This window comes from Trichoderma evansii (assembly GCF_050947405.1).
Source record: "Trichoderma evansii strain SZMC 28006 chromosome Unknown GGI43scaffold_9, whole genome shotgun sequence".
NCBI classification, from domain to species: Eukaryota; Fungi; Ascomycota; class Sordariomycetes; order Hypocreales; family Hypocreaceae; genus Trichoderma; species Trichoderma evansii.
In genome coordinates, this window is record NW_028145197.1 from 1156220 (window position 1) to 1169804 (window position 13585).

At 50.0% G+C, this 13585-nt stretch overlaps 6 protein-coding genes across 6 annotated transcripts; 1 reads left to right on the top strand and 5 right to left on the bottom strand.

Annotated features, from left to right (window-relative positions):
* Nucleotides 1-137: 137 nt before the first annotated feature.
* GGI43DRAFT_404811 (uncharacterized protein) lies at nucleotides 138-1790 on the bottom strand. Its single transcript, XM_083205961.1, has 2 exons — nucleotides 1598-1790; nucleotides 138-1489 (listed from the first exon to the last, which is right to left on the bottom strand). Exons 1-2 carry the CDS (start codon nucleotides 1616-1618, stop codon nucleotides 407-409), a joined length of 1104 nt encoding a protein of 367 aa, XP_083061073.1. The 5' UTR covers nucleotides 1619-1790; the 3' UTR covers nucleotides 138-406.
* On the top strand, nucleotides 1766-2660 carry GGI43DRAFT_404814 (uncharacterized protein). Its single transcript, XM_083205962.1, has one exon. It carries the CDS (start codon nucleotides 1830-1832, stop codon nucleotides 2169-2171), a length of 342 nt encoding a protein of 113 aa, XP_083061074.1. The 5' UTR covers nucleotides 1766-1829; the 3' UTR covers nucleotides 2172-2660.
* Nucleotides 2661-3646: 986 nt separating this feature from the next.
* Nucleotides 3647-5255, bottom strand: GGI43DRAFT_404818 (aquaporin-like protein). The gene is made up of 2 exons (XM_083205963.1): nucleotides 4900-5255; nucleotides 3647-4806 (listed from the first exon to the last, which is right to left on the bottom strand). The coding sequence occupies exons 1-2, from the start codon at nucleotides 5137-5139 to the stop codon at nucleotides 4126-4128; spliced, it is 921 nt and encodes a 306-aa protein (XP_083061075.1). The 5' UTR covers nucleotides 5140-5255; the 3' UTR covers nucleotides 3647-4125.
* A 1130-nt stretch (nucleotides 5256-6385) lies between these two features.
* Nucleotides 6386-9060, bottom strand: GGI43DRAFT_422817 (uncharacterized protein; the record flags this gene model as incomplete). The annotated part of the gene is made up of 3 exons (XM_083208156.1): nucleotides 6386-7261; nucleotides 7348-7529; nucleotides 7650-9060. 3 exons carry the CDS (start codon nucleotides 9058-9060, stop codon nucleotides 6386-6388), a joined length of 2469 nt encoding a protein of 822 aa, XP_083061076.1.
* Nucleotides 9061-9149: 89 nt separating this feature from the next.
* Nucleotides 9150-9552, bottom strand: GGI43DRAFT_377150 (uncharacterized protein). The gene has a single exon (XM_083202628.1). It carries the CDS (start codon nucleotides 9501-9503, stop codon nucleotides 9240-9242), a length of 264 nt encoding a protein of 87 aa, XP_083061077.1. The 5' UTR covers nucleotides 9504-9552; the 3' UTR covers nucleotides 9150-9239.
* A 703-nt stretch (nucleotides 9553-10255) lies between these two features.
* Nucleotides 10256-13118, bottom strand: GGI43DRAFT_404822 (VTC domain-containing protein). The gene is made up of 3 exons (XM_083205964.1): nucleotides 12265-13118; nucleotides 10620-12199; nucleotides 10256-10562 (listed from the first exon to the last, which is right to left on the bottom strand). Exons 1-3 carry the CDS (start codon nucleotides 12926-12928, stop codon nucleotides 10488-10490), a joined length of 2319 nt encoding a protein of 772 aa, XP_083061078.1. The 5' UTR covers nucleotides 12929-13118; the 3' UTR covers nucleotides 10256-10487.
* Nucleotides 13119-13585: the final 467 nt, after the last annotated feature.

Genomic DNA, 13585 nt, shown 5'->3' on the forward strand with positions numbered 1-13585 from the left:
CCAGGCAACAGATAGCTTGGACCAATCAGATGCGTTAGCTGCTGACGCGGCTGAAGGGTGGCTACCAATCAGCGATCGATTCACTATAATGATGGCCTGCACTCATTGATGAATGATTTTCTATGAAATACTTGCCTAATTTAGATTATTTATCGTTATTTATTTTGAAGTCTTTTGGATAAGCCGCCGTAGTACATCTGAAAGATTTGAAACACGTAGTAAAGATCACTTGGAGAGCAAGACTGTCTATAGGCAAAAACTTCGCTGTGTTTGTTGTTTCTCTCTATCAACAAGCAAATGCATAATCTCATTACATTACATAGCCCAAAGTCGCTTCCAAGGCCAATTCTATTTCCAAATCATCTTTTCCTTTATCACTTCGGTACGCTTGCTTCATAGTGATAATTTACTCGTCATCAGCGTCAAACAAGCTGCCCCACTTCTCGACAGCGCCGTCAATCTTCTTTCTGTACTGTTGCTGTGTGTTGCACATGTCGAGGAAAACTTCGTACTTGGCATCCAGCAGCAGCTTCTCGCCAGAATCAGTGCCGGGTTGAACCAGTCGACCGGGCTTGCTCATTCGGTCCATGATGTTCCACAGCGTCTCGGGCTCTGAACCATCGTTGAGGTTGTGGCTGGCTGCCTTTGCGCCCAGCATGGCAGCTCCGTGAACAACTGCTGCGTTGACGTACTTGGGGATCAACACTGGCATGTTGCATGTTGTGGCTAGGAGATTCATCAGAATTGGGTTCTGGCACTGCGATCCAGACATGAAGATGGAAGCAATCTCGTGGCCGGCCTTGTTCATTTGCTCAATGATCTGGCGAGTCTGCATGGCAATGAATTCCATGGTGGCATAATACCATAATGCCATGTTGTCGGTGCTCTTGTCGCTGTTAAGACCAATCATGGTACCCTTCATGTTGGCATCCGCAATAGGCGAACGGTTGCCCCACAGATCACCATAGAAGAAGTAGTGGCGCGCAAGGTAAGAGACAGCTGGCGCATGATGCTTCTCTGCCAGGTACTCAAGGTGGGCGTTGAGGAAGTCGTAAATGTGCTTGTCTTCGGCCTTGGCCAGAGCCATAGTCTCATTGTAAGCCGGGTGGATATCCAGCATGTGCCGTAGCAGCTCTCCGGTTGCTGACTGGCCACCCTCGGCCATCCAGAACTCGGGAATCAGCACATCTCGGTAAGGGCCCCAGACACCAGGGACAAAGACGGGATTTCTAGACATGGCCAAGTGGCATGTCGAGGTACCTGCGACGGCGGCCAAGCGAGTAAAGGCTTGGCTAACGTCATTTTTCGGAACATCAGTCTTGAGCTCGTCTTCGGTCAGCTCGACCTTGGCACCAACAGTGCCGATCCAGCCCGCATAGGCATCAATGACACCACTTCCGACAGCAATGCCCTCTGGCAGGCCAAGCTGAGAGGCGGCTAGACGGCTGAGTGTACCTACGCACTCGCCAGCGCTGGCAAACTTTCCGCTCTGCAATTAACGATAGTTAGCAAGTGTTCAAAATTGAATAAAGATTGCTGCATGCAAAGGGTAGAATGCAGCGGGAAAGAATTTAGACGCAAAAGAAAATAGGCTCACCACCCCGTCGACGCCACCCATGAGCTTGAATTCATCTTTGACCAAGTCGCCGAGGCCAATTTCGTGGTAAAAGTCCTCTTGCCAGCCCTTGACACTGCCATCTACACCCACAGGAACGAAGCCCTGCTTGCAAACAGCGCTGCAGAAGCTACGTGTTTCGTTACCCGTAGCCAGGTGAGTTAGTGCATCTGCCAGGTCGTAAAACTTGCAGCGAGCAAACAGCTCGGGAGGCATGTGGTTTTTGAGCCACAGAACCTTGGGAATTTCCATCTCGATGCTCATCTTGCCGCCAACATACTTGAGCAGCTTGTGGTTGGTAGCGTTGATCTTTTCTGTCTCCTCGACCGGACGGTGGTCCAGCCAGAGAATGACGTTGCGGTCGTTGCCATCGTTGGAAAAGTCGGGGCCGGTAACGGGAATAGGCTCGTCGGTATCGTTGGAGAACACGGAGAGGGAGCAGGTGGCGTCGAAGCCAATGCCCTTGATCTGGTTTGGGTTGACGAGAGACTCTTGCACAACTCGGCGCACGCACTCGCAGATGCAGCGCCAGATGTCTGTTGTGGATTGTTCCTAAAAAGAGCATTGAACGTTAGAATTGAGTGGCATGTAAACAGGGCTTAAGATATACAATCGGGAATGCGTACATAGTAGCCGTTCTCGGGCTGCCACAGCTTGATGTTCTCTGAGGCCAGAGCTTTGATGTCACCAGTCTCATCGATGATACAGGCGCGGGCAGAGCCAGTACCGACATCAATGCCAATGTAGTGGTCCTGTAATTGATTTGAAGTTAGCCTTGGAACATCCTATATCGCCTGTTTTGTGGTGCTGAAGGCTTCGGGTCTGCCAATTTCGTATATGTTGGTGCCGCCGAGGTGTTGGACTGGCGCATTGGAGTTGGGGGTAGCTACCTGGATATTCTGAGGCCTTTCCATTGTGTAAGAAGAGCAATTAGCAAACAATGTACAGTAAAGAATTGGAGGAAATCGAATTGAGGCTGAGGAAGGGTATATATAGCTTAAAATAAAATGAATGGAAGTACAAAGAAAGGTAAGAAACTCACTCCATGGCCTTGATGGGCTTATTGTACGCGTACATGGCGAACGTCCGGTTTCGTTGCTTTTTTGGTTCCCGATCAAGCCCTCTGGGCCCTTTCCCCGCTGATTATGGTGGCTCGATGGATTCGAATCTGGAAGCAGCCACGAACTAAGTCAGGCTGGTGGTGGTAAGACAAAGAGGTATAGCAGAAACAAGATGGTGGTTGTATCGAGGGGTTCGGGAAACAAGAGGAGGGCCTGGATATAGACAAAGAGGCGCAACGACGACCCCTCCACCGCCTTGACGAGCAAAGACCTAGGGGCGTGCGGGAGTGTGGGCGTCCATTTGGCCCCCTAAACCTGCCAGATTGGAGAGACGCCCCCGAATCGAAGTTCTCGAGGCCCTTGCGAGCCAATTGGAGCCGATCAGACGGCTATCCGCTGCGCATGTCGGTGGTCGCGGAACGACGATAGCACGCTGGATTGGGGCTATCAGATGGAGGGACCCAGCGCAGGCTCCAGCATTTCAGGCATTGCGGGGGGGCGTCGCTGTAGCTGCTAATACCGTAGCGCAAGGCCACTAAAACTTACCCCATTGCCCCGCTACCAAGACCCTGTTTTGCCCCTCAACTCCAGCGCTTGGGCGCTACAGGCCTGGGTAAATGTTTGAATGTATATTATACAGCAATCGATCAACGAGCAGTGACATTGCCGATCACCTTGCCACTTGAATCGCGGATGAATCTCATGAACAAGTTGTATTTTAAAAAATTAAAAAAGAAAAGAGAAAAAAAAAACTGGTCCTAGCATCATCAATGATCTCATTGTGGAAACTCAGGAACATCTACCGAACTTTACCGAAGAAAAAAAGGTCTGAATTAAAGATACAGAATAGATTTCGAAGCAAGCATCCACTTAAAAAAAAAAAAAAAAAAAAAAACTTCTCCCAGTCAGCAGGTCCCTTCACGATAGTTTCTTTTCTGCTGTTTTTTTTTTCTCCTAACTTGCTGCCTAGCGATGATCCTCTCTTTTCTCCTCACTCGTCTCCTCCGCTTTTCTGGGGCCGCAACCTATCAAGTGCCGTTTTGAAGTCCTTTGTGGCGTTTAAGAGAAACTGATACTGAGAGAGAAGGAGGTTGTCTTCGCGTAATTTAATTTAATTTAATTTTAAGCCAGATTATTTCCGCGTGAGATGCATGAGTAGTTCGTTTTTAACAAAGCCATCCCACGCCGGAGCCAAGTATACGAGCTCCGATTGCGGTGGCATAGCGGGATGGCGTTTCTGGAACGTTGGCGGAACAGACCATAATCAACCGACGGTTTATGTTCAGTGGCGCATAGTAGACGAAACGGCCAACGATCTCTTATTCATGTGAAACATAGAGAGCCAGAGAGGAGAAAAGAACAGCATCTGTATGGCCAGCTTCTCAGACATTCTTCGTCTTCATCTCATAATATCCCCTCCTTCGTACGATATGATGACGATGAGGCTTCTCAAACAGCATCAGCCGCACTCACCGCACTCCCCTCCGGCACTGAACCCCCCCTCATCGCCGTCGAATCCCTCTTAAACCTCACATCACTCGGCACGCTGCCACTCCTCGTCCTGCTCCTCACCAACGCCAGCCCTTGCTGCCCCATCTGCGCCGCCGCCAGCGCCTCCTCATTCGCAGTCTCTGGATCGCCCGCATCCTGGCCTGGGTTCGCAATCGGATACTCCAGCACTTTAAGCAGCGTATACACCACAAAGGATAGCAAAGCACCCAGACACGGACCCAGCCAGTATATCCAGTGGTAGCCCGGAAACTTGCCTGTCACGACTGCAGGACCAAAAGACCGCGCAGGGTTGATGCCCGTGCCGGTAAAGTTGGTGCCGGCCATGTGCGCGATGAAGACGCTGACGCCGATGCCCACGGGCGCAAGGAACGTCGCGCGGTGCTTCTCCACGGCGAGGAAGTACACCGTCAATACGAGCTGCGCAGTGAGGAACATCTCGATGAAGAGGCCCTGCGCGGTGTTGGTGCTGCTGCCGAGGCCGTTTGTCACGTCGAAATAGCCGGGAAGCAGGCCGGAAACCACGGCGGCGGCTGCGATGCCGGCGACGATTTGCGTTGGCACGATGATGAGTGCTCGGAGAGGCGTTACGGCTCTGACTAACACCAACCCCAGCGTAACCTTTCATAACATAAAATGCTCATATCAGTTTATATGAACCAAAAAATCTAGGTAAGGGGGTTTGAAGTAGAGAGTGGTAGTTCAATATCTTACCGCAGGGTTAAACATTCCTCCCGTAACACGGTAAAACACCCACACATTCACCGCAAGCGCAGTTCCAAACGACGAGGCAATGTATAACAGCGTGGCCGGGTCCAACTTTTGACCGGTTGGATTGTTATCAAGAGCCACCTGTGCCCCCATAAAGGATAGGAGCAGGAACATGAATGTACCGCAGAACTCGCCCACGCAGATGACGAGAGCTTTTTCATACCGCTCCGAGAGCCTCGCCATCGTGAAGAAGCCAGACTATTTGCAGCTGTAAGTGTAATATAAGTGATATGATATGATGTGCTTCATAAGATGTGATTTTCAATTGCAGTTTATATCTTAAATTTTCTGATTACAATTCTATCATCCAACGCATTGAATATAGCCTTCAAGAGCATCATATTTATATATAATTCACATGTAAATCTTCAATAAGCCTCCAAAAAAAAAAAAAAAAAAACGGTCTTGTCTCACCAAAACTGCATGCAGCAAATCACACGACTCCCACAACATCATAACTACTGACCCTTTCCCAAAACAAGAAAGGCCAGTCCTTTCATGAGAAGCTTGTGTTTGCCTCCCCTCTGTGTGCCATGTAACACTTGTTTTTGAGGTAACGCTCACAGCACCTGTCTCTCGAGAAAGCACCGGCAAGACTGTCATTTGTGCTCATATTTACAACATCAAAACTAGACTTTTAGCAAGCAAATTCTGAATCTATCTCGCCATCGCGACATATAACTAATAATCAAGATGTAATAATCCATGATTTCACTTTGTTTCAGGCGAAACGACAATCTCTTGTTGCATCGTTGAATGTCTCCGTAGTGCGCGGTCTGTGTGCGTGTGGCCACTGCAGGATGACGTGGTGGGCTTATATGCGGCCATCAGTTCAACCAACGCTCGTTATCACCAGCACCATCAATGCGAAATGACATTGGACGGATATCAACGGCATTGATGATGGTTACAATTTTAATTTATGCCTGTTACTTGGCCTATATTGCGCCAAGACTCTAATGATATTGTTTTGTGATAGGAATTTCCCTAGGTAATTGTTCCTATACATTCCGTGATAGCATCTTGTAGCTGACAGCGCTTCAGAGTGAATATCAATGCTCAGGAGTCCTGCTCCATCTTGATGTATTCCTGTGCCAAATCTTTTCCTTACCACCTCTCCAAAGGTATAAATACAAAGACGGCATCGACTTCCCCTTTCCGCTCGGATAGCAAGCAAGTGCTCAAGCATATCCACCAACCACTTGCGGCCACATTTCTCTTCTCCAGATCGACAGCCTATGAATCGATCAAGGAAACAAACGCAAGCTAGTTCATATCATCCGTAAATTCGTAATTCATTATTCGTTAATATCATGTGGCTGGTCTTCGACCAGAATCACAACCGTCAGTGTCCCAGCATATGCTTCTCTGATAGCACACGCCATGCTTCATCCGAGTTAGTTTCAGTGTTCAAGGAGAAAATGACGAATCATGAAACATACCATGTGTTGTGGACATCCGCCACTATTGCACTGAGCCCCCAATGAGCGCACCAAGCCCTTGCCAGCACCTCATTGTCTCGAACTCCCACCGCATCTACCACGAGCACCTTCTCATCGTCAACGTCCCTATCGACAATGGCTTTCGCCGCGTCTGTCGCCGGTGGAGGGCTCGAGGCTGTGCTACTAGGTCCAGAAGCTTGGCCGTCTCCATACAAGCCGCCCCAATTGCGTACTTTTACAATCTCGTCCGCCTTTATGAGCTGATACTCGTAGTCGTAGAAAAGGGGGTGTGGTCCTTCCGCGCAGGGCCACGCCGAGACAAAGCTCACGTCGTACATTAAGCGTAAAGGCCAAGATACGCCATCAATAGCGAATTGGACCTGAGCATCAAAGAGCCGAGGGCTCACAGCGCTGCCTTCATTCGCTGTTGTAGAGACAGCTTTGAAGCTCAACAACTCCATCCGTACCGCGTCGACCATGTACCTCGCGCTATCAAGCGCTGGTACTTTATACTCGCGCACGGGATATGCATCTGCCCGTGGCCCTAACGCATCGGACCGTGTGCTCATGCTCTCTACGTCCTCTCGGGCCATTTTCTGCTTCGGCTGCCGGGCTCGGATACGAGCTATCTGAGACCTGCCAAGATCCACTGTAGGCCTACCAGGTCCAACCCATCCAGCCACCGAATGACATGTTGGTGCCAGCACTTTCCCTACAATGCAGCTTGCCGACCAGTATGTATGACTATTACGATACTGGAAGCCACATTGCGGGTGCATATGTGAGAGCAAAGCAAGCTCATTAGTGGCGGGGTCCGGGTCTAGATCGATGAGCGAGTTCATAATGAGGAACGAGAATGTCGGCTATCACCTATTAGCAAGATATCCTCTATAAGCTCTGCCTCCTCTTGGTTATGTATTGTTTTGCCGCTAGACCAGATTTCACTTACACCAGGAAGTACAAGGCCGCTAAAGTAGGCAAATGCATCCGAGCTTATGGAATCTAGGGCAAAATCTTCATCCTTTTGTCTCAAGCTTTCCATTGTTTCCCTCAGGTTAGGCCATTTCATAATCTGAGCAAACTTCTTAAGCTGCTTCACTTGGCGCTTCTTTAGCTTATACCGCAGTTTCACTAGACATCGTACGATTAGCTCTCGTGCATCCCGCGCAGTCTCGAGCACAAATGCTCAATCTCCTTTGCCGTTTCTGGTTCTACCATCAAAAGGGCTGCCAAAATAAGCATGTCACTTACCTTGTTCAGGCAAATCACCATACTCTTCAACTCGGACATTCTCCCGCCACCGTCTCGCAAGCGCCAGGTTCCATTTGATTGTGGGAGGCATCTGCTTTAACAGCTTCTCCTTGGCCCAATTATCGTGATGCCGCGAATGAATACGAAGGTCTAGTTCAAGACTAAGTAGCAGCTGATGAAAGAACTTGTGGTATTGCTCCCGGTGTTCTTCATGTATGCCGTTAAAAATGAAACGAGTCACGACCTGGTTCTTTGGCTCTGTGTAATCGATCCAGTCAGGACGCGACAGAGCCATAATAAGATCAGCAATTTGCTTATCCAGCGTCTTGTGCGGACTTAAAATCTTGTCAGGATCCCGCAAGAAGCGCTTGTACAAAGATCGATACAAGAGGCCCAGGTCATCATCTTCCAGCCCCAGCTGCTGCAAATCTTGGAGTCGCGCAAAGATTTGCTCCAAGGTTACCGGCCGCGGTATGACACCTGAGTCTCTCAGCGCAATCTTGGACGGAATGTTGCTCGCTGCAGCCGCCCACTGGTTGAGCGTAACAGTGCCGCCAATGCGGCCATAGTAGAAGGCATAACTTGGCTGCTCTATCGTCTCCCAGGGGTATGATACGTGTCCGTGCGTCTGTATCTTCATTGTCATGAGATGCGACATGGCATCATGCGGCTTTGCAACGTCTGTGCCCCCGCTCCGACTCTTCGAACTCGTCACGTACAGCGCATAATGCTGGTCCGATGTGTAAGGGATTGATTTCTTGCGCCCTTTGTAGGTTGGCGCACCGCCCGCAATCAACTCGAGGGCATCCTGATGTGAGAGCTCTTCGCGGTCTGATGTGGTGGCTGGGGGCCATCGCGCTGCTTCGCCTCCATTTGTCGCCTGTGCTGCGGGGGTTTTCCGATTCTTGTCACCGGTGGTAGTATTGGTAATGTTGTTATTGTTGTTATAGTTGTTATAGTCGAGGTCAGCGCCGCTACCTCGTTTCCTGCCAAAGCTCGTTTGAAGCCGTCCAGACAGCGATTCGTCCGGTCGGCGCCTCGTGGCCGACGTTCTGGGTGAGCGCCCATGGATGTCACTGCTATCACCGCCCCCTCCATCAATGGTCCGGCGCCTGCGTGGGTGAAGCCCCAGCTCACGGCGCGACAAAACAAGACTATTGCTGCCCTCGCTCAGCCTGCGCTGCTGCCTCACCTGTGGCTCTTCGTAATCCTGCTGCTCTCGTAGTTGCGGCGGCGGCTGAAATTCTCTGTTCTCGTTGTAGTCTTCCCACTCCGGGTCGGCCTCTTCGCGCGCTTCTCCGCGCAGCAGCAGATCCTGATACTTGCGCATCACCCTAGACCCTCTCTTCATCAAGCTCTCCCCGCGTAACAGCCCTCCCCAAAACTTGGATTTTTCTTTCCTTTGCTCCATGACTATCGCCTCTCCTCACGAAAAACCCACACGACCACTTTCGCTAAACGCTTTCTCCAAAAGCGCCCTAAGGCGAGAGATGGTAGGTTAAAAAAAAATTCTCACGAAAAGTCGGTCAATCTCCCCAGTTTTGCGCGAATGCTGTAGTGCATGGCTAGCCAGCTTTCTTCCTTTCTTTTTCAGCTCTTCGTCGGTAGCGAAAGCATCTTAGTTGAATGTTTGATACTTGAGAGGTTCTTCCAATGGCGCGACCCTATATTTGTAGTCGCAGTCGAATATACGAGGCAGCTGAGCGTCAAGGGAGAAAAAAAGAGGGTAGAGGTCCAATGCATTGAAAGTCGCAAAAAGGAAGGGCGAGAAAAAGCGAGGTGTTGAGGCAGGACATACTTGTACGTACAACATGCCACAATAGGTAGCCGCCCGCACCTACCGGTGACCAGCATCTGGCAACCACGGCAAACGGATGGCGAGACTTTGGCTGCTCTTCTACTCCTACACAGTGTTTTTTATCTATAACCAGTTTACATAATGGCTCTGAAGAGAGAAAACAAAAGAAAACCAATATCATTGTAAAAAAGTAGACAATAGCCCTTTTCCCACGTCTTTACTGTAATCTCCATGCCCTCTATTATACGATGGATACCGCGATTGTTCCCTCGTGCACAAATACATTTCCCCACATGCCTATCACAATGCGCTATTCTCCCTGTATTCTGCCCAATGCAAGATATAAAATCACAGCAAGCCAAGCATTAGATTCTCAAAGAGAGATAAGCTATTTGATAGAGCTAACTGTGAAGCGACGATGATAGTTTGTGATATTGAGCAGTGGTACTCTACATAGCCTTTTCGGTACCAAATGCAACTGCATGCTGCATGCCGCACGCTGCATATAAGCGCTGCATATGACAAAATATGGAGTTTTACTACCAGGAATATGAAAATGACAAGACAAAGAATGACATGGTACGGGGTTAGTGTCGCATGGTATGTGGAATGAGACCAGGTGACCAACCACCCTGGTAACTATTTGAGATGCGAGACCCAATCACCGCTACCATAACCGACCTCGGCACGCTGTTGGCCAAAGGAAGCACACATACTACGCAGCATGTAAAACTGTGAATATCGTTTGAATCAACACTTGTTGCCCCATACAAGTAAAATAGCTACTAGTTTCACATTGCATCATGTCTCTCTTACAAAAAAGTATTAAATTAAACTGCAGCTCACTCCTTAGCTATCAACATCGCTGAGAAACACACATACACCTTCGCCTATAGCAGGGTGATATAAAAAGTACAAGCATGCATCGACTATAACAATTTGTCCAAAATATCTTCAACGCCGCCCTTCCAGCTTCTCTAGCCTCGCTGTTATTATACACGGCATGTATAAATGTACATAGTATACATATGCACGCTCTTCTACACCAACTCGTCCGTAATGGGCATTGGCATATCCGAGTCGAGATTCTTCATCTTGGAAAATGCTTTCTGGTACTGTATATAATGTCAGCTGCACGCTCATTCATCAATTTCAAACCATCGCCTTCTTACCTGAAGAACAAGATTAACAATCAGCGCAGTCATCATGGCCACGCTGATGATAATTGGTCCAATCATATTATCGAAATCCTTGCCACTCCTTTCCACAATCATGCTTCTGCGAACCTGCTGGATGCTGTAGCCCCAGACGCCTGCAAACGCCGCAATGCCTATGTACGCAATTCCGATCCACTGCGCAATCGCATTGTCGCCAGCCGCCGAGTATAGCGCCAGGGCCAGTGTGCCCTGCAGGATCGCAATGGACTGCCACTTGAGAAAGGTTCGCTCGTTGGCCAGCCACACCTTGGGCTCAACCTTGAGCTCCCCTTTGTTCTTGATCCATTGCGTGGGTTCGACAACGCCCTCGGGGAGACGAGCCTTCTGAGCGCGCTTGGCCCTGGCGTATTTGGAGAGAGACAAGCCAGGGAGAACTGATGACAGAGTGCCGTATCCACTTAGTTGCGCTTGGGAAGAGCTACTCTCGCCCTCTTCCTCCGGTACACCATCTCTCCCTTGGGGCCTCTGTCTCAGGGAGCGAGACAGATAGGCCGTGGCATCAGCTGCCATGCGCTCTGCCAAATATGATTTCCCAACAGGTGAGCTTTGGGCTGCCTTATAGGAGCTTGGCACTGTTCCGATCAGGCTTCCTACGGCCATAGCATCATCCGCACGCTGGGCTCGGCGCTGCTCTTCTTCTTCAAAAGCCTTCTGGGGGTCCTTGCGAATATCGGTTTCGAGATCGCCGAGCCAGAAGGGCAGGTTGTTAACATAGTCGTCAAACAGGGAGGCAACTCCGTGGACGAATTTAGAGAAGCGAGGGGATGGGTGCACCAAGTGGGAGCCCATAAGGTCCTCTATCCAGGTTGGTCGCTTGCGGCTGCCGTCCTCCTTCAACTTGATTTCTAGCACAGCGTACGGGAATTTGGATACTTCGCTCTGGTTGATGTTGGGGAAGGGATATTTCATGTTGCTGTTGTCGATATCAGTCCGGTGCCATTCGTTGGGATCACGGCAGGGCCTGCTCTTGTCCAGAGTGTCTTCGCGGATGAAAGCCAAGTCGGTATCGATCGAGATGCGGACGCGATCATCAGCAGGCTTCTGGAAAGCAGTACGGACGTAGTTAGCTCTTAGCACTGGCGCCAGCTTCTTCTTCTGCTGGAACTCCTGGACTCTAGCAACGGTCGACTTGAAAGCGTCAATTTGTTCTGGGCTCTCGCCTTGCCTCTCCATCTTTTGTACCGTCTTCTCAGCCGTGTACTCTCCATCCAGGAATTGCTTGATGTACTTGTCCTTGATCGTAAACTTGTGCTCCTCGCTCTTGCCGGTAGCATCGGCTGATTTTTGTTCCACAAAAATCTCCGGCTTGGTGCTCAGTTGACCGTACCATCGCAGACGAAGAGAAGTCACTTCCGATTGCTGCTCAATCTTCTCCGAGTACACTTCGAATTTGGAGTTATCAAAGTAGAGCGAGGTGATGGAAGGCGAATCGGAAGCATCGAGCTCCTTAGCAGACTGCTCGCTGTAGACAAGGGCGGGAAGACGACGGAGAATCAGGGTCTTGACTTCGAGTAAGTTGTCGGGGTGCACCCAAACTGCCAGCTGCATGTTAGCAAGCCAAAAGTAGTTTATATAAAACAAAATCCAGGATATCACTCACACTTATGGGCAGTGTATCGCTCGCCATTGTGCGTTTCTGCTGAAGCGTCCAAGTCGAGCGGAACCTGGTCGCCCTCCTCCAATTGCTGTCGAATAGCAAAATACATGACGGACAGCTTATTTAGGAGAGGCGAATAGCCCTGCTCCGAGTTGAAGGGCCGCTGAGCAAGGCTGAGCTGCATCATCGGCCGCACCTTGTAACGGTCGCCTCTCTTGCGGTCATGCTTCTTAACGATCTTGAGGAAGCTCGTATAGTTGATGTTGCTGTACTTCTTCAGGGCCTTGACCTCGTTGGTGATCGCGTCAAGCTCAGCCTCGATCTCCTTGAGCTTTTTTGCAGTGCCCTCGCGGTCGGCATCCGATTTGCTACCGCTACCCTCAGCCTCAGCGCCAGACTCAGCAGGCGGTGCGAACTCCTTGAGCTTCTCAAACGCAGTTTCAACTCTCTGTTTTAGGTCATCGAAGCGCTCCTGCTGGAATTGGGCGACTTTCTCGAGCTGCACGTTGAAAATCTCGTCGCAAAAGCGGCCCTCGTCCTCCTCGGTCCACACGGCCTCGTCGTCTCTCTTATCCTCTCGCAGGAGGCTTTTGAGCTTGCCATAGTCGACGTATTTGTCTTTCCATGGCGGGTATATCGACTCGCGCAGCGTCTTTCCGAAACGCATCTCGCAGCTTTATCCTAATCTACCCTTCGTTGTCGGCAATCCTTATAGGGGAAAAGACAATCGTCGGCTCGTCTCCTTCTGATCGTATCGCCAAAGTTGAAGCTTCCGCTGAGTTATGCAGCGGTGAATCGCGAATTGAGCTGGAAGCAGCAGGATTGAGTGATACAAATAAAAAAAAAAAAAAAAAAAAAAAAAGGACCTGAAGAGGCTGAGGCAGATGCGTGGTTTGCAGCACGGAAAAGAAGAAACTAGGTTTTCGTCTCGATTGATTCGGAGTAGGCCAAAATTTGTTTTTAATTGAAGCAAGGCAAATACGGAGTCCAGCTTTGCCCGCTACACGCTTCTAGGCCTTGCCGGCTCGGCTGCTGAAGCTCTGCCCATTATCCACTAAACCCGCTATACTCATCTCGTCCGCGCCACTAGCCTCGCTATCCGGCGCGCCGAAGCAGGAAAAAAAACAAAAACCCCACTTCGAGCGGCTTGCCGTTGCGGTTCCCAGAGCAAATGCGGCTACCTTGTACCGGCATTCAGTGGGTTTTTACTAGGCGTGCATGGCCACTGCAGGGCTCTGGAGCCTATCACCTCCCGCTAACCAGCACGTGTTGCTTGTTGCTGCTACTGCAAGCAGCTGCTGGACCCAGAGCTACTGATGCTAGG